The sequence below is a fragment of the Heloderma suspectum genome, chromosome 6 (assembly GCF_057233095.1).
Source record: "Heloderma suspectum isolate Gila_16-S chromosome 6, 16-S_ref, whole genome shotgun sequence".
Lineage (NCBI taxonomy): Eukaryota > Metazoa > Chordata > Lepidosauria > Squamata > Helodermatidae > Heloderma > Heloderma suspectum.
In genome coordinates this window covers 55,276,768-55,299,950 of record NC_139463.1, presented here as the reverse complement: position 1 = coordinate 55,299,950, position 23,183 = coordinate 55,276,768, and the positions used below count along the sequence as shown (strand labels likewise).

The following is a 23,183-nucleotide window of genomic DNA, read 5'->3' as shown; positions in this document are numbered from 1 at the left end:
CCTGCGTACCGCTCCCCCAGCTCCAGCACCGCCACCCCACCAGCTCCCCTGCTTGAAGGCTTCAGTGGCCCGCAGAGGAATCTACAGGGTTTCGTTAAGCGATGCCGACTCTTGTTCCAGAGGTGCCAGAGGATTTACTACCACAAGATGTAGTGATGGGCATCAGTTTGGATAGCTTTAAAATTAGACAAATTTATGCAGGATATGGCTATGAATGTCTACTCATCCTGATGGCTATATGCTACCTCCAGTATCACAGGCAGTCTGCCTCTGTATACCAGTTGCTGGGGAACAAGAGCAGGATGGTTCTCCTCCTCATATGGAGGTTTTGTTTTCTTCATATAGCCCACATTTGTGTTTTAAGGGGCTATTCACAAAATCCAGCTAAGACAATTTATTATTGTACTTTTTATTTGAGACAGAGTATAATACAGAGACAAATAAAGCACTGAATATTGTTGTGGGTATATTAGAGGCACACAGATGTAATATCTTGTGTATATGGTTATAAACATAGATATGTCTACATTTTATATTTGCTCATTTTGTTTTTTGTGATAAGTGAAAATATTAGCTTGATAAATACAGAAACTGGAATACACGCAAATTTCACAGTCTTGAACAAGAGCTTATGTTACCAGTTTACAGTTTAAAATTGCTACACCATACTTGGAATGGCTTATTAAACTAGCAGTAGCTCCTGACCAGAAATACAATCTAACTATGAAGATGAACACACAGGAGCCAAGACGAATTATACGGTGTCTGAGGATAACATTCTTCAAGATTTTGGTGATGCAAGCTCAATGACTCTATGGTTCTTCAAGTCTAATGATCATGGATCAAAATAAAAACATTAAAAACTTGGGTCAGAAAACACTGCAGAAAAGCAAGGGTGGGGGCAGAGGGAGCAAACTAAAAACACACAAAAGAACAAGCAAAGACACAGTGCAACTGCTTTTATATACTGAATCCAGCAGGAAATAGCAACAGGTTTTGGTTTATCATTATTTATAGAATCCACTTCTAGGCCTATAAAAGGCTGCCTTGTATAGAATTTCAACCCAGTCAGTCCGTGGTTTCCTATACCGTGACAGCCAGGGCATATAGTAATGTCATGCCCATGCTGGCCTTCTCCAAAGGCAATTCATTTTACCCTCTTCAGCTGTCACATAGTCATATGCTCCGGTAAGACATAGGAGATGTCGTCCCAAGGGTGACGATATAGACCCTGCTTCAACCGCTTCTGGTCCAGGTAATGTCCTGAAATTAAAGAGATCTTACTGTATGCTTCTCTCTCAGATTTAACCTACAGACTGCTACTGCTTCTTTTTTTAAAGGTCCTACATGGGAAAAATTGAACTTCATTCGCTAATCCTACTCGTGCAATGACCCAGTCCCAAGAGCTGCTGTCCAAGTACAAGATAAGGGGCAATGACCCAAAACACAATGTTACTAGTGATACAGCAGCAGCTGCTGACAAACTTGCAGCCGTGGCTGCTTCTTGCCTCCCCCTTTATATGGGGGTTTCTGTCCTACAAGAGTTGCAGGGTGGCACAACGTTTGTGCCAGCAACATGTAGGAGATGTGGGGTGGGGTGGGCTAAGTCAGGCAGATACAGCTGATCTATAGCAGGGACCAGCTTAGGAATCCCTATAGTAGGGATTCTTAGGAGCTACTCAATTCTGGGTCCAGACTTTAGCCTGGGGAGGAGGAACAAGGCTAGAGCAATCAAGGCCTGTAATGAAGTTGGTTCAGCCCTGCGATAAAGGGCGTTCCAGCTGCAGACTGCATGAGCCAAGATGGTTTGATTGTGGGGGCGAAGAAACAGAAATGACTTAAAACATCTGCTCAAGCAGAAGGCTGGCTGGGCTCCTTCACCTTTCAAGAATATGCTCAGAGTTGGCAAAACAGCATTTCCATTAAAAAGCTCTTTATGAATACGTCGCTCAGACTTCGCTTTCCTTCTTTACTGTGAACCAAAATAACTTAATAAACTTACCACGCCTCCTACTGAGTAGAACCATAAAGCTGGAAAGGGCCATTTAGGCCACTGTGTCCGACCCTGCTCAGGGTAGGAATCTAGCACGAAGCATCCCTGGCAGATGGTGCTCCAGTCTGCTTGAAGACCTCCAGTGACAGAGAGCCCACCGCCTCCGAGGGCAGTTGGCTCCACTGTCTTGACTGCTCTGACTGTTAGGAGGTTTTCCCTGACATTCCACAGAAATCTGCCTTCCTGTAGCTTAAGCCTGTTATTTCATGTTCTACAGTCTTGAATGATCCAGAACAGGTTGCACCTCTCTTCTCTGTGACAACCCTCTAGGTACTTGAACAGTGCTCTCATATCCCACCTCAGCCTTCTCCTCTCAAGGCTCAACATGCCCAGTTCCTGCCATCTTTCCTCACAGGACTTAGTTTCTAGTCCCCTGGTCATCTCTGTTGCCCTTCTCTGAACACATTCCAATGTGTCTGAATCCTCCTTGAAGTGTGATGTCCAAAACCGCACACAGTATTTGAGGTGAGTACCAACCAGTGCAGAGTAGAGTGGGACTATGACTTCCTGTGATTTTTAAACTACTACTGTGACAACCTAAAATTGCATTTGCCTTTCTTGCAGCCACATCACACGTGTATTTGGCTTGTGATCAAATCCAAGTAGAGCCACTGGCAGTAGCTGGAGCTGCTTTCAGGGCCAGGTTTGTCCCGTAAGCCACCAGTTACCTGTCTTCCTCCTCTAGAGATTTGGGCCACAAGGCAAGGAGGGTGACATGTTCAGCAGCAATGCTCAGACTAGTGACATATCATGAGCTGGACCAGCCTCCTACCTTATGGACAAGGATCTTGCCCTTTGGCTGCATAACACGCAAGACTTACCAATGAATCCCATACTTCTGCCAAGCACAAAAATGCCGTTGAGGGCACCAATATCAATATATTCATCAGCTTCTTCCCTGAAATAGAAACCAAATGGTTCTTGCTTAAAACATTAATCCTGTAGTGGATTCTTGCTAGTAATGAAGAGCGTGAGCTGTGCATGTGCACACAGCCACAAGGATTTTTTTTTTTCCTTTTCAAAGGCAGGTTAAAAAAAGGAAGTCAGGGCAGCCACTCCGCTCCCACTTTGTGCAAATCACAGGCTGCTGGTTCATAAAATACAAGATGGAGGCATGAGTAGTTGCCAAAGATGGCATTCCCTTCTGACATTTGGGCTAGGGCAGGAGGGACCTAGCCCTTTCCCCCCACCCCTTCATCATAATAGGGGTGTGGCCTCAGTGACACCCAGGATGCTTGGGACAGTTGTCTCCTTTGGTAGGTAGATTCACTGCAGCCCAGCTTTAGAGCCATGACAAAGACCCAGCTAGATAACAGAAGGCTTACCGTGTAAAGGAGCCACAGTTCCGGAGCACATCAACAAAGGACACACCAATGAAGCCATCAACATTCAGGATGAGGTTAGGTTTCTGGAGTGGGGAGGGGAGAGAAGAAAAGATAGAGGGGTCAAGTTTGTTCCTCCGAGAGATTCCAGCAAAAACAGGGATGCAAATTCAATTGGAAGTATTCAGAGAAAAGCCACAACGCTTTTGTTGACAAACATGAATGGGACCCCTACACTTTGGGGCAGGATTTTTTTAAAAGCCCATATAAAGTTATTACAGGTTCCAAGACTCCTTGGAGCTGGAGGGGGCAGAGCCTTGAAAGTGATCCCTAGGACCCTTCCTCAAACCACAATTCCTGGAGTCACCTATGGGAAAACCAGCAGAGTTTTTCAGCTGTACAGACAACAGAGTCCGCAAAATATGTAAACCAGGGGAGAGACTGTACCTCCATGGGAGAACAAACGCGTTGTGAACGTCAGGTTCAGTGCCTGGCATCTATCTACAGCTGCGGCACCTGAGACCCTGGATGCCACTGCAGGACAAGAGAGACTTCTTTTGTTCATTTTATGTGCATAAATTAATTTTTGTGAACTGCCCAGAGAGCTTCGGCTGTTGGGCGGTATAGAAATTAAATAAATAAATAATAGATCTCCTATAAAATTGCCCTGTAGGGCCAGATGGACCATTTGCAGCCCTTCGTGTATAAATCTTCTTGGTGTTCAGACGTCTAGAGTGTAGCATAGGCTTATAAATAGCCATTTGATGGCCGCCTATAGCATGTACAAATTGCCTCCAGGTTACTAAGCAGGGAAATATTTTTGAATGAAAAGAGATGTGGTTCTTATTCACTCCCCCATCACACACAACCATTTTAGGCTATGTGCCACAAACAACTAAGCATAAGTATGGAGGGGCAGATGAGCTAGTAGTCGTCCCCCCCACACACACACACACACACATTTATGGCTGATGTAGCTCTCAGAGTAATAGAGAAGGCCAGAAAAGACCAAGTCATTAAATGTTAAAGGTGGCACCAAAAAAGAAGCAGTAAGACTGGTACCTTGGAAGTAGTAATTTTTTCAACTTCCAGCGCATAGTCTAGAAGAGGCGTTGCAGGGAAATGCTGCTTCACATAGTCCTTGAGGATCTGAACTCTCATATCTGGGTTATTGATCTGCAAATTAAAAAAAAAAAGTAAAAGAACCCACAACCTCTGGAAGAGTAAGGAGTCTGCATGAACAATCACCCCGAACTGTGGCCAGACCCCTTTAAAGCCTGGTGCCGGGCAGAGGTTGGGCTCTTTCAAGCGTCGCCCTACCAGGCCCTCTCCACAGGCAGGGCCACCTACCGATTTGACCCGGTGGCCAATGCCCATGATCAGCTTCCCTTCTTTCTTCATCTTGTTCACAAACTCCATCGGGATGATGCCGCTGTCAAAGGCTTTGCTGAACGTCTTTGCTGCTGCATCCAGAGCACCGCCAAACCGATCCCCCTGGAGAGCAGCAAGCAGAGAAGCTCGCATTCAAAAAATGGCTGTGGAATGCTGGAAATTGTAGGGCTTCTTTCTGTCTAAAACTTGCATAGGGTGGTGCCTTAATTTTGCAAATCTATGAACCTGTTCTATTCACACTGGAAGACATGGAAGGGGCTGTAGCTCAGTACTAGAGCACATGGTGTGCGTGCATGTGTACACGATGTGTGTGTGAATGAGAGAGAGGGAGAGGTCCCACGTCCAGTCCCTGGCCACAGCTGGGAAAGGCCTCTGCCCCAAATCTGAAAGAGCTGCCACTGCCAGGGGAAATCTGGCTCTGCTTGCCAGGTACTCAGAAGATGGCCATGGAGGCAAAGTGACCTAAAAGAGTGCCAGGTGACTTGGCACATGGTCAGCTGGCCTACAGGAACCTCACATATTATTATTATTATTTATTCAATGTATAACCTGCCTATATACAAAACAATCTAGGCAGCATAGAGTGTTAAAAACAAAATTACACACACACAAAACAAAAACCACAATACAGCCTAGAAATATTATATAACCATCAGCAAAAGGAACAAAAGTTCTAAAAGGGGAAGGCCTGCCAGAATAACAGTGTCTTTAATGCCTGCTTAAAAACCTTCAAAGAGGTCAGCAGCTGCATTTTGAGCAGCAGGTCGTTCCACAACTGAGGGGTGGCCAAGGAAAAGGTCCTCTGGCGTGTGGCTGCCAGTCTCACCTTAGGCAGCAGCAGCAGGGAGCCCTCGGAGGACCTTAGGTGGTGGGCTGGGAGGAGGCGCTCCCTGAGGCTCTTTGGACCTAGAGCATGTAAGGCCTTAAAGGTCAGAACCAGCACTTTATATTTTGCCTGGAAACAAACTGGCAGCCAGCGTAAAGATTTCAAAACCATTGTAACGTGGTCTCCATGAGACATCCCAGAGACCAACCTGGCTGACCTATTTTGTACCAGTTGAAGTTTCCAAACTAAAAATACAGGCAGCTCCAAGTACTGCGCATTGCGGAAATCAAGCTGAGAGGTGACCAGCGCGTGCACCAGCGTTACCAGGTCCACATGTTCCAGGAACGGGTGCTGCTGGTGTATCAGCCGAAGCTGATAACAGGCGCTTCATCACCTCCACCTGGGGTGCCGAGATCAGGGTCGTACATCCCAGTCAGCTGAACTACAAAAGCCTAGTTTTGGGATATGATCTGAAGACAGGACTGTACAAGAGATTTAAAGGGGTGGGTGGGGATATTTCTGTATGAAAATCATCCTGGCCCAGGGAGGAGTTCCAAGCTTGGCTGCTGAATGTACGCCTTCAGTCCAGCTAGGGGAGAGATGCCTGTACAGCAACTGGACTCCCATTCTGAAACCTTGGCAACACAGGAAGGAGGAACGGCTAGCAAGCAAGGTGTTCAAGCCCAGCTTCACCATTCACATGTTGTTCTTGTGGAATTTGAAGGATGTTCAGCAAAGAGACCTTGCTACATCCGAACAACTGCATGATTTCCTCCTTTTATCCAGCTACTGTTAAATGCTTACAATTGTGAGCAGACCAGAGGTGAGACTGGAGACGAGGTCCTTCCCAGCTCTTGCGCAGACAATAGTGTTATGGGCTCCTGACACCGCTGGGCCGTGATCTGCTGTCACCATCAAACACATCTCTATAAACTGGCAGGCGTATCTGGGTAACCTGGTGGGCCAAAGATACACGGCTGAGCTGCATCTGAAAGAGTGTGCCTCTCCCAACCCACTCCAACTTCACTCTGTATTGCTCATTAATTTGTGCCTTCATTGCATAGAATCATAGAATAGTAGGGTTGGAAGGGGCCTACAAGGCCATCGAGTTCAACCCCCTGCTCAATGCAGGAAACCAAGTCAGCCATTTGGCTGCCTTTCCTCTCCTCATCCCCTCCCGAGGTTCCTGCTCAGCAGAGCTACTGTTGCAGGAGCGGCTGCAAGCCAGCAACTCAACCCCCATCTGCTAAAAAACCTCTGCTAGCACATTCTGTTGTTGCCAATAACATTTCTCCACACCTTTTTCATCTCTAGGGTGGCAACTTAGGGGACCCAGACAGCAAGTCTCAGAGGGCTGGATCTGGACCACGGGGCCCAGCTGCTGATCATTGGTTTAAAAGCTCCAACTCTTTCAGCCTCTTTCCAAGGAAAATTTATGCCCACTGTTTTAGTCGCATCCTCACTCACCACAAAGCTTGTCAGAGGAGGGAGATTTCCATCTTACTTACAAGGCCACCAAGTGAACAAACCCGCCATCCAGAGAAACCATCCTCACCTTCTCTGAAACCACAAAAGGCCCAGGACACCCCCGATTCCCATCTCTTCCTTGAAGACCTCCGTGATGGGCATTCCGGCGTAGATCAGCTCCTGGCCCCGCTCATCACAGATACTAGTCATGAAGGAAGCTGGTTTCCGGATTAAACCAAGCTCCTAAAAGGTGGTGGCGAGGGGAGGGAAGTGATAAAAACAATAGTGAAACTCTGGCCTAGTTCATGCTGAGGAGGCCAATCTGAACCTGGGCTGTACCACTTCAGACCGCAGGCTCACAGTGGTGAATGCTCCTGTAGACAAATGATCCCCTCCATGCAGGGCCAGCTCAAAGCATTTTGCTGCCTGAGGTGGAGCAGGACATGCTCCCACCACAATCCATGCAAGATGCATAGTACTCAGTGAGCCCTGTCATTTAGGCACTTGAAGCAGTAAATCCCACAAGCATTTCTCTCCCTGGCAGTAAAAATACAATCATAATAAATTAAATAACTAACCATTTGCTGCCCTTTCAGCTGCCTGAGGTAGCTGCCTCACTCTTTCGAATGGCAGGGCTCTTTAAGGCCCCAGGCTTGTGAGCAAGCTAATAGCAGTTGAGAGAGGCTTAGAGATCCATGATGCTCTCTGCTTTGGTTCATTATTAAGTGCAATTTCCTTGCAAGTGGGTTCCTTGGCTTGTAAGATGAGTCAAAGGTCGATATGGCTGCCTCAGCACATTCCATGCTAACAAGCTCTGGTGCTGTGTATCTTATCAGAGTCTCGGATGTGCCTGGGAAGTGGAGCTCTATTTGTCTTAAAGCTGCAGGTATCTGTGCTGGGAACCAAGCACTGTTAGGCTATGCTGGGAAAGTTGCAGATGAACCCTAATTAACCCTTGCTGCTGCCATGCTGCCTCACTGCTATGCCTGGATAACATGTATGGTATAAAACCCATCTTGCACCACAGCTCTTGGTTCAGAGAAGCTGTCTGATTCAGCCACTGAGTACCCCTGTGTGCTGTAAGTACTCAATGAAGTCTCCTTGTAAGCAAACCTAGATCTGGCTTATCACTTTCTCGGCACCTCCAAACCTTAGCAGCCCAGGGCCGGGGCATACAGGCTCGCCCTGCCTCCATGTAGAAATCTAATGTGTCGTAGAGAAGGCAAGGCTAGAACCCTTCTGTACTAGCTTTCTAGGGAAAGTGTTTATAGGAGGAGCATTCGCTCACGTGAGCTCCTACCGGTAGTCTGGAATGATCCACCCCAGGCACAGACTGAGCACCTCAGTGAGAATGCGCCTCTAATCATGAAAAAAAAAAAAAATATCTGTACATTCCCCTCTGGGGCTAGCTAGCTATTAGCTCTTCCAGCGACCACTCAGAAAACAGCACGCCTACCCTTGCCCATGAATAGTCCATTGGCACGGTTGGTGGAGGCACTTCCTGGGCTGGCTCAATCACTCCCTTGGAAACTAGATCCTCATACACTGACCTAATGGAAAGGGAAGGAAAGGGTAAGCAGTCGCCTGTTACAGTTTTCCTTGGTGGTTATGTGCTGGGCTCATGTCTTGTGTTCAAGTCTCCTTATGAACACATATCTTTATTCTTGGCACTGTCGTTCACCATCAAGAGCACTCCCAATTTGGCTACATTCAAGCAAATCGTCATTCCCATCGCAAAGTCTGCTCTTCTTTCCAGGAAGTCCCATTCTATTGGGTTTTCCTGCAGCCGTGATCAAACAGTTCTAAGAGTGGCAGTCTCTAAAGGAATGGGGGAAAGGAGTCTTTACAACAGCTTTGCCTTCTAACCCAACTAAAGGGACTACAAACACGTGGAGATGCTGTGGAAACAAACAGACGTGGTGGTAGGGTTAAAGAACTAAACAGCAGGCTAGCAAACTTCGTCAGGGGGATTAAACAGATGAGGATGAAAAACAGGGCCCTTCCTGCACTGTATCACCAGTGAAGTTTGCCTAAATCCAGCCTCACAAGCTTTGAGTGCCCTAAGGTAGAAAAGTGAATTGGGAATTTAAACAGATATAGGGAACACATTGCAAAACTTAGTTGAGCACATATCTCATTTCTTAATAGACCTGTTAGACCACTACAATTTTTAGGGGAGGCTTTGTTGTCTGTGCTACATCCTGCAAAGACCCATCCAGCAGCAACACAGCAACGGGCCTTCTCCGTGGTGGCATCTCCCTCTGGAATGACTTCCTCTCTGAAATATGTCAGGCACTGGTGATCACGTGCTTTCAACAGTTATTAAAAACATACTTACCCTGGCTTTTCCCAACCACTAACTTGTCTAGATATTGTTGCGCATACTGTTATGTATATTGAAGATATATCATTTTAAAATTTGTTGTAAACCAGTTCAGGATTTTTAAAATAGGAAGGAATATATAAATATTCTAAAATAAACAAATAAATTACATTTTATATTGCCTATTATATAAGCCTCTATTAAAAGGGAAGGGTGCAACTCCCATCATCTCTGATCACTGGCCATGCTGGCTGAGGCTGATGGGAGATGGAATCCAACTTGAGGGTCACAGCTTCCACAGCTGTGCTATAGAGGGGCCTTCCTGAAAGAGGTTCCTCACATGCCTCTTTAAAAGCACAAGTGGGCTAACAAATGTGACAACATTTGTTTTCTTGGCCAGTTCAGATGAACAGCACTTATAAAAGGACAGTGACATTTATAGTTGCTGCTGGAAAAAAAATCAGATTACATATAATCAGTTATAATACTTTGCCACAGAGACTAATATAAAATAACAGAATGTTAATGTTGCAAATGTAAATCTCATTTCGAGTTTATCTCCCAGCTTGATCATAACGTAGAAATCTGTTCTATTGCTTCACAAATCTAAATTTCAATACCCTGTGCTCTGCAGAGAAGTTGTGTCATTTTTCTTCTATGGAGCATATTGTTTTTGCGATTATCTTTGGTTTTAGGAAAATAAATTAATGAAACAGAACATTGTAAAACACCTAGCATTTTAGGTGTTGGATTAATGAAAAAGAATAATCCTGTTAATTGCATTTTAACTTGGAATCATTGTACACCTGTTTTGGAATACTACTTTTTCAATTAACACTTTTAATGTTTTAATTGACATTCTTAAAGTCAATGGCTCTAGTCCCACAGGTATGCATGACAGCACCTCTTTGTGCAGAGGGGCATTCGAACTGCTCCTGCAGGAAGATGCAGGAAGCCCTTTCCAATGGTTAACCTCTCCCCACCAAATGTGCATAAATGGAGCTTGATGGGACTGGGATCAAATATCTGCAATTCCTTATAAAATGCCCTCCTGCCTCAGAGTTATTTTAGGTACCCCTCTTCTTGTCAGTGATCTTTGGGGCTGGGGGAGTACCAAGGGGTGGAAGCTAATTCAGAGCCAGAGAGGGCCTCAGAACTATATGCTGCGCTCACCCTGTGAGAGCAGCCCCATCACCAAGGGACAACTGCCTACGGAGTGTCCTCTTTTTGTTTCTTTCTCTCTTACACACACAATAAAAAGCTATACAGCACAGTCATTCCTAATGTTTACAAGACAGAAAACAGTATATAAAGATGTGTAACATGTCGAGATGTATAATTTGAGTGTGCTATAAATATCAAATCTCTGGAAAAAATTGGGTCTCTTGCATTTCTATAACGTATCTCAGTTAAGTGAACCGACTGTTGAGAATTCTGAAATATCCCAGACCAACAGGCACAGAAAGCTAGGAGGGACAGAAATTTGTTACACAGCGAAGGAAGAGCCATTGATTGCTTCTCTCTTTCTCTTAATTCCCCTTATCACTCCCCTTAGTAGCCAATTTTCCCTTTTTGTCCCCCTTCTAACTTCTAGGGAAAATCTCTCTTCTTTCATAGAATCATAGAACAGTATGGTTGGAAGGGGCCTACAAGAACACTGAGTCCATCCCCCTGCTCACTGCAGGAATCCAAGTCAAAGCATCCCCAACAGATGGCTGTCCAGCCTCGTCTTGAATGCCTCCAGTGTGGGAGAGCCCACCACCTCCCCAGGTAATTGGTTCCATTGCCATATTGCTCTAACAGTCAGGAAGCTTTTCCTGATGTTCAGCCGGAATCTGGCTTCCTGTCACTTGAGCCCATTCTTCCATGTCCTGCACTCTGGGATGATTGAGAAGAGATCCTGGCCTTCCTGTCTGTGCCAACCTTTCCAGTACCTGAAGAAAGGTACTGGAAGGTACTATCATATCTTTGCAGCTAATGTTTCCTAGGAGTTGGGAGGGAAAAGTGCAGGGCAAGTTAGCCTCCAAGAGATAACAAACAAGAGACAGAGAAAAGCTTCCAGCAGCTCCTAGTTCACTGTGTGAGAGATTACTAGCCCCCACATACCAGTTTTCTCTGCCCGCTGGTGGGGAAGCCTGCAGAATTCTCAATGGGCAGCGATCTCACATGGTGATTGTAACGTGCAGCTTGGCTCTCAGATCTCTTCTCTGCAGACTCCCCGCTCCCCAAACAAGAGAGAGGGGCTACTAAGAATTCTGCGAGCAACACAGAGTCTAACCAGTCAAAGGGCAACGTTGACCCTGCTCTTAAAAGCAAAAAGGTCCCAGTATCGCTTCTCAGTCTTCAAGCAGTTCTCCCAGGACAGTGACAGGCAGACACTGTAGTGCTATCATCACACTTACTGGATTACATCACCCAGCTCATCAAAACTTCGGGGTACACAGACACCCACTTCTTTCAGCGCTTGGTTCTTGGCCACAGCAGTTTCAGATGCCTGATTGGCACACGCTCCAGCATGGCCAAACTGTACCTGTTCACCAGGAGAAAAGGGCATTTAGGCAAGACTGGTGCCCTCTTCATGAAATGAAATCTATAGTAAACAAATCCTATTTCTGCTCCCAGAATAAAACTTGGTTTTGTTTTTACATAATAGTAATAAATTATGCAAATTATTTACTTCCCTCTTCTTCCAGTATTAAGGCTTTTAAAGAACTTAAGAACTCTGGATGGCAAAAGGCAAGAGGAAGACCAGTGCAAGCTGCAGACCGTGGCTTGGTGACCAACAGAATCAGGCAGGTGGTAATTAGAACTTTTAGAGGGACATGGAGCAGTGCTGGGCTTTGAAACTCACCCAAAGTAATGGCTGCAAGGTCAGCCATGCCCTGCAGTAACTTCTTAGCTAAGCTTTCTCCAGACAACATCCACACCATGACACAACTTTTCTCTCCAGCCATGGGGATGCCCTTCACTGGACTGGAAGGAGGGGGAATCTAGCAACTGAGCATCAAGCCAGCACCTTTCCCACCTGGCCCCTTTCAACCAGGATTTTTAAAGGAGCCAGGGCCTGACTTCAGGGTGGCAGGGCAGACCCCTATTATAGAACAAGGCCAGAACATTTGAACACAATCACACTTTTACCAACCTCATATATCACCTTATTTTAAGTTGTATTTCAGTCTGTTATTAGCCCTGGGAAGTCCCCAATTCTCAGCAGGTCTCTCCAGTATCTTACTGTAAATGTTTTAGCTTTTTAAATTGTTTTACATTTTGTATATTAGCAATTTTATATTATTTTTTTATTACCTTGCATTATGATGTGTACTTTTTGAAAACTGCCCAGAGAGCTTCAGTTATTGGGCAGAACAGAAATAATAATAATAATAATAATAATAATAATAATAATAATAATAATAATAATAATACTGCCTTGATTTTGCTCTCTTTCTCAATTGCTGGTGACAGCCAAGTTCTCTGTGTGGGGTAGGAGAATGGGGTGTCTGCTCAGCTGTTTTTTTCCACTCAGGTGCAGTGTGGGTGCAGAGCAGGGAGAAAACCCCCCAAACGCCATGTACTGTGGCTGCATTTGTTGGACACTGAAAGAGGCTCGTCACTTCAGCCTCATTTGCTCACTGTGCAGCCAGCAGTCTCCTTTTTCCAGTGCTAAAGTATCATCACAATTTCTTTCAGATCCAGGATCTTGCATCCCTGGCTGGCCTCCGTCCCCGATTTTAGAATCCATGATGTCTGGCAGCTGTTCATATGCGCTCACCCAGCCACTAACAGTGCTTTTCTCCACCACATCTGCCCCTCACCTCTGAAGAAAACATGGTAGCACAGGTCCCGATGCACCAGCAGACGACAGGCTTAGTGATCCGGCCTTCCTTGACGCCCCTGCAGATCTTGTACTCCTCTGTTCCTCCAATCTAAAGAAAAGGAGCCAAGTACAACCCATGTGTGCACAACACTCTTTTTAAGCAGGGGTCCCAGATTTTACCAGCTCAGTCCAAGTTTCAGGCAAGTTTGGATCAGAGTGCTACAGGACCATAAAAGAATAATCAGGGGATCAAGATCCACTGATTTTTATTTTTATGTTGAAGTTTTTAAACTGCTTTTCCAGAAGTAATATTAAAATATTAAAAAATATTAAAATATTAAAAGCAACAAAAAGAGGTATTTTTTAAACCTACCCCTAAAAATTCCCACAGCAGTCCTGCATTTACTGAGAAAAAGCAGCCACAGAGTGCTATTTTTTCAAAACCCACATGCCAAATGCCAGGAAAGATAAGAATGCCTTTACACGAGGCCTAAGAGAACGCAGTGATTCTGGCTGTCAGGCTTCTGGAGGGAGGGGATTCCACAATTTTGGTGCCAGAATTAAGACAAGAGTTTGGGTGCTCAGTAAACACACCTCCCTTGAGCAAGGAATCCTCCATACACCCTCCTGTGAGGACTCTGTAAACTTCTGGGACAAATGTTTTTGCTTCTGAAGTTCAGTCATGCCAGATCATATTGGCTACAGTACTCCATAAAAACTACAGGGGTTCTTGTTATCATCTATCTACCCCAGCTGTTTCAACTACGGTTGAAAATAAATCATTTCCAAGTGATGCTGGAAACAGAAAACAACTAAACGATACTCACTTCTCCTAGCACCACAATCATCTTTACCCCTGGAGTGTCCTGGTAGCGTAAAACATGTTCCATGAAGGTGGAACCAGGGTATCTGGGCAGAAGGGAACAAACACTTTGTTGATTATTTGTTTTAATAAGAGTTCTGGTGTTTAAGAATTACACAGCGCAAACAGTCCATGTTCCCTCTCTCTCAGTTCCAGAGATACGGAGCACTCCAGCTCAGACGTAGAGCAGACACTTTGCATGCAGAAGGTCCCGCTTCCATCCCTGGAATCGCTAAAGGATCTCAAAGAAAGGTCTCTGTCGTGGCCCTCAGAGAGCCCTTGCCAATCGGAGAATGCAATACCGGGCTACGAGGACCAATGGTCTAACTCAGCAGCTTTGCACACTCATGTGTGTTCTACTCTCTGACTTGCCTACATTATTCTCAAAACTCTGCAAAAGCACTCTGTTCAAAGTCATATCCTATTGATTCGCGCACATGTGTGAAATAGCCTTTTGTTATTCCCTTCATATAGGTGAAGAACAAAGGAAAAAACTGATTTGTCAAGAGATCCCAAACCAACACTCTAATCATGGCACTACACTGCCTTTCTTGTAGCACGCTGAACACTCTCGCTGCCTCTGCCCCTCATTTTGGAAGTTATCTCCTCTTCCAGAGACAGACAGAGAGCGGACATGATAGTTAACTTTCACTGACAATTAGTGTAAGCTTTCAAGGTACACAGGACTCTTCTTCAGGCACAAGGGAAGACCTTTGTGCAAAACAAAAAAGAGGTGTGCTGGAAATCCTGACATATCTACTTTGGCTCAGAATAATATCAAGGATTTCTGTTTAATTTAGATTATGAGAGGGGGGAATCCTAGCAGACTAAAAGTGGATGCATTAAAAAAAATAGTAGTGAGCTTTTACATTAAGATTCACTTACAGAAAACAGTCCACTTTAAGTATCACTTAACATAAGCAGGAAGTGTCAGTCTGTAGCCAATGGTTTTTATTGAAAGGCTCAGAAGCCACTCAACTGATGTGCTTCTTTATTTGAAAGCCCATAGCTTGTGAGCATACTTACAGTTAGATTTAAAACAAAAAGGTTGCTCATGTACCCTGGAATGTATTTCAACATCTATTTCAAACATTTGTATCCTGTCTTTCTATAAAAATACTCAGCTCGGCAAACTCAAACTCTAAAACATCTCCAAAGTCTTCCTTGGCACTCAGCAACCTATTCAGACATTGCGGACGCCACTTGTGACAGTACTGCACTGCGCACATGAAAGCCCGAAGGGCTGCCATACATGGGCTGGACCCACATCTGTGCATCCAAGCCCACTGTGATTTTTTTTTTTTTTTTTATTTATTCATTTCATTTCATTTCATTTCATTTCATTTCTATACCGCCCAATAGCCGAAGCTCTCTGGGCGGTTCACAAAAACTAAAACCAAACAACACACAATAAAACAATTTAAAATATATAGAACATTAAAACCACAATATAACAATACAACCACAATAAAACCTAGCAGCAGTACAGGAGTTTAAAATACAGATTTAAAACAGCAAAGATAAAAATTTAGAAAGCTAAAATGCCTGGGAAAATAAAAAGGTCTTCACCTGGCGCCGAAAGGAGTACAATGTAGGCGCCAGGCGAACCTCACTAGGGAGCTCATTCCAGAGCCGGGGTGCCACAACAGAAAAAGCCCTCCTCCTAGTAGCCACCCGCCTCACTTCCTTTGGCAGGGGATCGGAACAGATCAGCCAACAGCTGCTGGATAATATGCAAAACTATCGGCTGCAAAAATGCTAGTCAGCATGGCAAAGGGCTTTCTCCTCTTTAACTTGTTTGTGCTCAAAGCAGCCCTATGCAGGAGATCACCAGCACCCCTGTTCTACACAGAGAGGGAGCGGAGGTCGGCACACAGCAACGTGCCCAACCAAGCCAATTAATTCATCACTGAGCACAACAAGGATTTCAGCTCCAGTCTCCAGTTCAACAACTTTATCTGTTGCAGCATGCTGGTCCTCTGACCACAGCAAAGGTTGGATGAGAAGGATGGGTTCCATCCCACAACACACCGAGCTGCGCAAACATGGGGGTGAGTTCACCCCCCCCAAAAGCAACTCAGATTTCAGAATTGCCACTGTCCTCACCTATCTCCACCAATGGCGACCCCCTCAAAGACCCCATCTGTGGTCCTGGAGATGATGTTGTTGAGTTCATTGGACATCCCTCCTGAGCGGGAGACATAGGCGACGCTGCCAGGGCGGTACAGCTTGGAGGCCAGGATGTTATCCAGCATTCCGCCTGTGTTTCCAATCTTAAAGCAGCCTGGCTTGATTCCACCTACCTATAAACAAAACAAAGAGATGATATGTCAAGGTCTCTGTAATTCATGCCACAGCCTTGAAAAAATCTCTTTCCTAAAATGGGAACTTCAAATTCAGAATTATTTTACACAAGGCAGATTTGTGGATGTGCAAGGCAGGTCCATATTACAGAATCACAGAATCATAGAATAGTAGGGTTGGAAGGGGCCTACAAGGCCATCGAGTCCAACCCCTTGCTCAATGCAGGAATCCAAGTCAGAGCATCCCTGACAGATGGCTGTCCAGCCTCATCTTGAATGCCTCCAGCATGGGAGAGCCCACCACCTCCCAAGGGAATTGGGTCCATTGTCGTACTGCTCTAACAGTCAGGAGGTTTTTCCTGATGTTCAGCCGGAATCTGGCTTCCTGTAACTTGAGCCCATTATTCCGTGTCCTGCACTCTGGGATGATCGAGAAGAGATCCTGGCCTTCCTCTCTGTGACAACCTTTCAAGTCCTTGAAGAGTGCTATCATATCTCCCCTCAGTCTTCTCTTCTCAAGGCTAAACATGCCCAGTTCTTTCAGTCTCTCGTCATAGGGCTTTGTTTCCAGTCCCCTTGATCATCTTTGTTGCCCTCCTCTGAACCCTCTCCAGTTTGTCTGCATCCTTCTTAAAGTGTGGTGTCCAGAACTGGACACAGTACTCCAGATGAGGCCTAACCAGTGCTGAGTAGAGGGGAACTAGTACTTCCCGGGATTTGGAAGCTATGCTTCTATGAATGCAGCCCAAAAGAGCATTGGCCTTTTTTGCAGCCACATCACATTGTTGGCTCATATTCAGCTTGTGATCGACAACAATTCCAAGATCCTTCTCGCTTGTAGTGTTGTTGAGCCACGTATCCCCCATCTTGCAGCTGTGCCTTTGGTTTCTTTTTCTTAGGTGAAGAACCTGGCATTCATCCCTATTAAATGTCACTTTGAATTTTGTTTCTGTCTTCCAAAGCATTAGCTACCCCGCCCAATTTTGTGTCATCTGCAAATCTGATCGGCATTCTCTGCACCTCCTCCTCCAAGTCATTAATAAAAATGTTGAAGAGCACTAGGCCCAGGACTGAGCCCTGCGGTACCCCACTCGTTACCTCTCCCCAGTTTGAGTCACAAAGCACATCTGGACAGCTGCACCAAACTACCCTACCCCCAATTTTCCTCATTAACCCCACCCCACCCTGCCAGCCTTTCCTGTAACCAGAACATTTTTATAACCATGTTAAAAGTACAGCAACAAATCTATCTGCTATGAGTTAAAAGAAAAACCACAATGCACTTGAATATACTTTACCACTGAACGGTAACAGGCCCTTCTTGACCCATTAAAAAATGCTACAATTATATTTTAAAAAGCCAAAGAAAATCAAGCCAAAGAAATTGGTTCTCACCGTTGCAGGGCCAATAATTGTGACTCCTTTTTCATCTGCCATCTTGATCAACTTGCGGGTCAGTGCCTCTGGGATGCCTTCTGCAATGATCGCCACGGTGCGGATCTGTAGCCCAAGAGAGAACGACTTATGGGAGGCCCTCTCTCCAGAGAAAAGGAGAATCAGAAATGCTCAGGAAATCAGCAAAGTCTTTTGGGTTCCCATGGGGAAGACCAGTTGCAGTATAAAGCCTCCTCAAGCCCTGAAAGTATTCTGCGCGCAGTGTTTTGTACCCAGGCAAGCCAATGTCTGCACAAAGGAAAGGTGAATGTTGCAACCTGTTTATATTGTGCAAATTGACCAAGTTTACACAATTTCTCTTATTTTGCATAATTTCTGCCATTGTTGCTACTAAGGGGCTGGATGGCAGCAAGGTCAGTGAAACCCTGCCCCTAACCACTGACAATACCTCAGCCAGCCAAAATTGCTGCCAAACTAGGCCTTTTCAGACCTAATCTCACACATACTGAATGACTGGTGGTGTGTGAGTGTGTGTGTGTTGGGGGTGTTCAGACTTTCTAAATTCTAAAGAATGTGGGGAGCGGGCCAACAGCTCTGAATATTCAGTCTACATGCAATTAGGTAGAGGGGGAGCTGTTCTGGTTCTGACGTTACAGCAGCTCTGCATTAAACTGTGATGTGGCAATCCGGTTTCCCACAGGCTCGTGCACTCCTCTCCCTCTCCTGTCTCTTTGCTGCATACGCTTCTTCCTCCCAACTTCCATGGTTAGACTTAGTGTTACATCTGAGCCAGTGCAACCATAGCTAATGCTAATGCAAATCATAGTTTAGTTTCAGTCTTTCTAATTTAAAAGGATAAATATGGTTACGCTGGTTCAGATGCAGCATTAAACCATGGTAAGAATTAACCAGAGACACAAAGAAGCATTGGTGCTGATAGGGGTCAGGTGTATGCAAGCCTGCAGGGTGCTCCAGATCTCCAAACCATGGTTTGGCAATTGGCTTCTGTGATGTCTGAACTGGGGCATTTTCAAGTATACCTTCACAGACGTAAGGGCAAGAAACACATTTTTGCTTTTAAATGGAAGTGTCAGGGTGGACACTGAGCCCATAGAATCCCAAAGTAGTTCTGATTCGGAGGAAGAGCAGTCGCTCCTGGGAGAGGAGCGCACCCCTTTTTCCCAGGGCCTGCAGCTGACAGAGATTCCTCCCACCAACATTCCTAGATTAGAAAGCAGTCCAGGGAATGACCCAGCACCGATAGCAGACTGGTTGGATGCGCGGCACAGACGCAGAGAGCGGCGCCAAATGGAGAGCGCGGAAAGGAGGCGTAGCGCCCGGTTGGTGCTCAAAGAACAGTTGCACCCAGAGGATCCAAGGGAAAAGGGGAGGGATTCTCCCTAGTCCTTATATTCAGGGGTCTGCCAGTAACTGCCTTTCAAACGGGGACCAACTGTTCCAACTTAGGGCATAGGGATGCTGCTGCTCAGATCTAGTTGCTACCTGTAGAGTTGTAGGTTGTAAAAGAAGAATAAAGCTTTGAAAAGAATCCCTTTGTCTGCGTCTGGACTTGGCTACTGGATTAGACTGAGAGAGCCCTCCAAGGAGCCCTTGAAAGGAAGCAGAGAGTCTCTGGAAGCTGAATTCTGCTTCCATTACCACATTTGTTTCCATGGAATCACAGCAAACAATACAGCCCTACAGAAGACCCAGCAAGCAACCTGTATTGCTACTTCAGAAAGAAAAACTCAAAACTTCTGCGCCATATTCTTGATGCACCATCAATTGTGCTGAAAACAAACTTGATGTTTCTGGTTCAGGCATTCTCTCCTAGTTAAAAAGGGGAAATGAGTTCCTTTGAAAAAAGGAGATCGTTACCTTGTCGTGGTGCTGGAGCTTGAGTGACGTCATGAGCTAAACCATAAAGGGACACCCAAGATGGGAAGGTCATGGCAGAGAGGTCAGACTAAATACGATCCCTGGAGAAGGAAACGGCGACCCACCCCAGTATTCTTGCCATGAAAACTAAGTGGATCAGTACAACTAGAGATATGTCAGTATACCATCGGAAGATGGGACTCCCAGGTCGGAAGATGGTCAAAATGCTACTGGGGAGGAACACAGGATAAGTTCAACTAGCCCCAGATGTGATGAAGCAGCTAGCTCAAAGCCGAAAAGAAGGCTAGCAGCCGATGGTGCTGGTGGTGAACGACGAATCCGATGTTCTAAAGATCAACACACCATAGGAACCTGGAATGTAAGATCTATGAGCCAGGGCAAATTGGATGTGGTTATTGGGGAGATGTGAAGATTAAATATAGACATTTTGGGTGTCAGTGAACTGAAATGGACTGGAATGGGCCATTTCACATCAAATGACCACCAGATCTACTACTGTGGACAAGAGGACCACAGAAGAAATGGAGTAGCCGTCATAATTAATAATAAAGTGGCTCAAGCAGTGCTTGGCCCATCCCACCCCACCCCTCCCCTCCCTCCTCGCATACACTTTTCACACGCATGCGCACACTCGTCCCCCCAGACATAGCCACACACCCCGATATCCTTCTCCCCCCTCACACACAGCCACACGCACACACTACAGGGACTGTGGTCTTGGCTGGGTCAGGATCGTTGGGAGGAGGGAAGTTAAAGCAATCCCGATGGAGATTGCTAATAGCAGTGTGGGAACAGCCACTTTTTCCTGCTGATCAGCTGGGCAGCGGGGAAAATTAGGCAGGACTCCCTGGGGCTCAGCAGGCTGCACGAAGAATGGCGAAAGGCTTCGTGCGACCTGCAGGCTGCCCACCTGTGCCACAAGCCAATGGGAGAGAGCACGGTTGGGCACAGCAGGGATAAGCCAGGGCTCAGAACCAGCTGTGCTTCTACACTGAGAGGCAGGAACGCCGGCATTCATAGCGGTCTTGAGTCTCCGTAGCTGGAGGGGAGGGCTCCCAGGGCCGCGTCGAGGGCGCAACTTCCAGACGAGGCGTTTACTGCGCTGCCACCACTTTTCCTGCCTTTCTTCTTATCAGAAGAAAACTGTCACGGGAGGAAAGCGAGCATCAGAAGCCTTCCCGCTGGAGCCGCCAGGACCTCTGGGGCCGCGGAGCAGGAACGCGAACATGCAGTGGTGTGCGTTCAGCAATATCCACCTTCCCCTGCGATGCCTGGCAGCAGGGAAGTGCCAGGCCTCGTCCAGCTCCATGGGCAGCAGGGAAGTGCCAGGCCTTCGTGGGCTCTTGGGCCATGGAGCCACACCTTCCCCTCAGTGGCCCTTCTCACAAAAGAATGAAGGATTCATGGACAGCAACAGTAACGCTGCTCTACAGTAGAGCCGGGTGTAAAGCAGCCTTCCCCAACCTGGTGCCCTCCAGATTGTGGACTACAACTCCCAGCATTCCTAACCATTGGCCATGTTATCTGGGGCTGATGGGAGTTGAAGTCCAACACATCTGGAAGGCACCTGGCTGGGGAAGCCTGGTTTAAAGAAACAATATACGTATATGCTACACTAAATATAGACTTAAATATAGACATTTTGGGTGTCAGTGAACTGAAATGGACCGGAATGGGCCACTTCACATCAAATGACCACCAGATCTACTACTGTGGACAAGAGGACCACAGAAGAAATGGAGTAGCCTTCATAATTAATAATAAAGTGGCTAAAGCAGTGCTTCGATACAATCCAAAAAATGACAGAATTATCTCAATTCGAATTCAGGGTAAGCCATTTAACATCACAGTGATCCAAATATACGCCCAACCACAGATGCTGAAGAAGCAGAAGTAGATCAGTTCTATAAGGATCTGCAGCACCTACTAGATAGTATGCCAAACAAAGATGTTATTTTCATTACAGGAGACTGGAATGCTAAGGTGGGTAGTCAAACGACACCTGGAATTACAGGCAAGCATGGTCTGGGAGAACAAAATGAAGCAGGACATAGGCTGATAGAATTTTGCCAAGACAACTCACTGTGCATAACAAACACTCTCTTCCAACAACCTAAGAGAAGACTTTATACATGGACTTCACCAGACGGTCGACACCGAAATCAGATTGACTACATCCTTTGTAGCCAAAGGTGGCAGACATCTATGCAGTTGGTAAACACAAGACCTGGAGCTGATGGTAGTTCAGATCACGAACTTCACAAAGCACAATTGAGAATCAGACTAAAGAGAATAGGGAAGACCCACAGATCAGTTAGATATGAGCTCACGAATATTCCTAATGAATATGCAGTGGAGGTGAAGAATAGATTTAAGAGACTAGATTTAGTAGATAGGGTCCCGGAAGAGCTATGGACAGAAGTTCGCAACATTGTTCAGGAGGCGGCAACAAAAAACGTCCCAAAGAAAAAGAAAACCAAGAAGGCAAGATGGCTATCTGCTGAGACACTGGAAGCAGCCCAAGAAAGAAGGAAAGCAAAAGGCAGCCGTGATAGGGGGAGATATGCCCAATTAAATGCAAAATTCCAGAGGTTAGCCAGAAGAGATAAGGAATTATTTTTAAACAAGCAATGCGCGGAAACGGAAGAAGATAACAGAATAGGAAGGACAAGAGACCTCTTCCAGAAAATTAGGAACATCAGAGGTAAATTCCAGGCAAAAATGGGTATGATCAAAAACAAAGATGGCAAGGACCCAACAGAAGCAGAAGAGAGCAAGAAAAGGTGGCAAGAATATAAGGAAGATCTGCATAGGAAGGATAATAATATCGGGGATAGATTTGACGGTGTGGTCAGTGAGCTAGAGCCAGACATCCTGAAGAGTGAGGTTGAATGGGCCTTAAGAAGCATTGCTAATAACAAGGCAGCAGGAGATGATGGTATCCCAGCTGAACTGTTTAAAATCTTGCAAGATGATGCTGTCAAGGTGATGCATGCCATATGCCAGCAAATTTGGAAAACACAAGAATGGCCAACAGATTGGAAAAAATCAACCTATATCCCCATACCAAAACAGGGAAGCACCAAAGAATGTTCAAACTATCGAACAGTGGCACTTATTTCACATGCCAGTAAGGTAATGCTCAAGATCTTGCAAGGTAGACTCCAGCAATTCATGGAACGAGAATTGCCAGATGTACAAGCTGGGTTTAGAAAAGGCAGAGGAACTAGAGACCAAATTGCCAATATCCGCTGGACAATGGAGAAAGCCAGGGAGTTTCAGAAAAACATCTATTTCTGTTTTATTGACTATTCTAAAGCCTTTGACTGTGTGGATCAGAACAAATTGTGGCAAGTTCTTGGTGGGATGGGGATACCAAGTCATCTTGTCTGCCTCCTGAGGAATCTGTATAACGACCAAGTAGCAACACTAAGAACAGACCACGGAACAACGGACTGGTTTAAGATTGGGAAAGGAGTACAGCAGGGTTGTATACACTCACCCTACCTATTCAACCTGTACACAGA

The 23,183-nt window shown here is 45.7% G+C and overlaps 1 protein-coding gene across 2 annotated transcripts in view; it reads right to left on the bottom strand.

Annotated features, from left to right (window-relative positions):
* Positions 1 to 380: 380 nt before the first annotated feature.
* Positions 381 to 23,183, bottom strand: part of ACLY (ATP citrate lyase) — a 77,437-nt gene continuing 54,634 nt past the window's right edge. For both annotated transcript variants that reach the window (XM_084804404.1, XM_084804405.1), the window contains 13 exons: positions 17,758 to 17,862; positions 16,166 to 16,362; positions 14,025 to 14,106; positions 13,196 to 13,306; positions 11,786 to 11,913; positions 8,517 to 8,610; positions 7,149 to 7,303; positions 6,398 to 6,548; positions 4,726 to 4,869; positions 4,438 to 4,551; positions 3,379 to 3,461; positions 2,875 to 2,951; positions 381 to 1,263 (listed from right to left, as the gene is read on the bottom strand). In XM_084804404.1, coding sequence (XP_084660530.1) covers positions 1,169 to 1,263; positions 2,875 to 2,951; positions 3,379 to 3,461; positions 4,438 to 4,551; positions 4,726 to 4,869; positions 6,398 to 6,548; positions 7,149 to 7,303; positions 8,517 to 8,610; positions 11,786 to 11,913; positions 13,196 to 13,306; positions 14,025 to 14,106; positions 16,166 to 16,362; positions 17,758 to 17,862 — 1,536 coding nt within the window. In that variant the 3' untranslated portion in view covers positions 381 to 1,168. The remainder of the gene's footprint in view (positions 1,264 to 2,874; positions 2,952 to 3,378; positions 3,462 to 4,437; positions 4,552 to 4,725; positions 4,870 to 6,397; positions 6,549 to 7,148; positions 7,304 to 8,516; positions 8,611 to 11,785; positions 11,914 to 13,195; positions 13,307 to 14,024; positions 14,107 to 16,165; positions 16,363 to 17,757; positions 17,863 to 23,183) is intronic.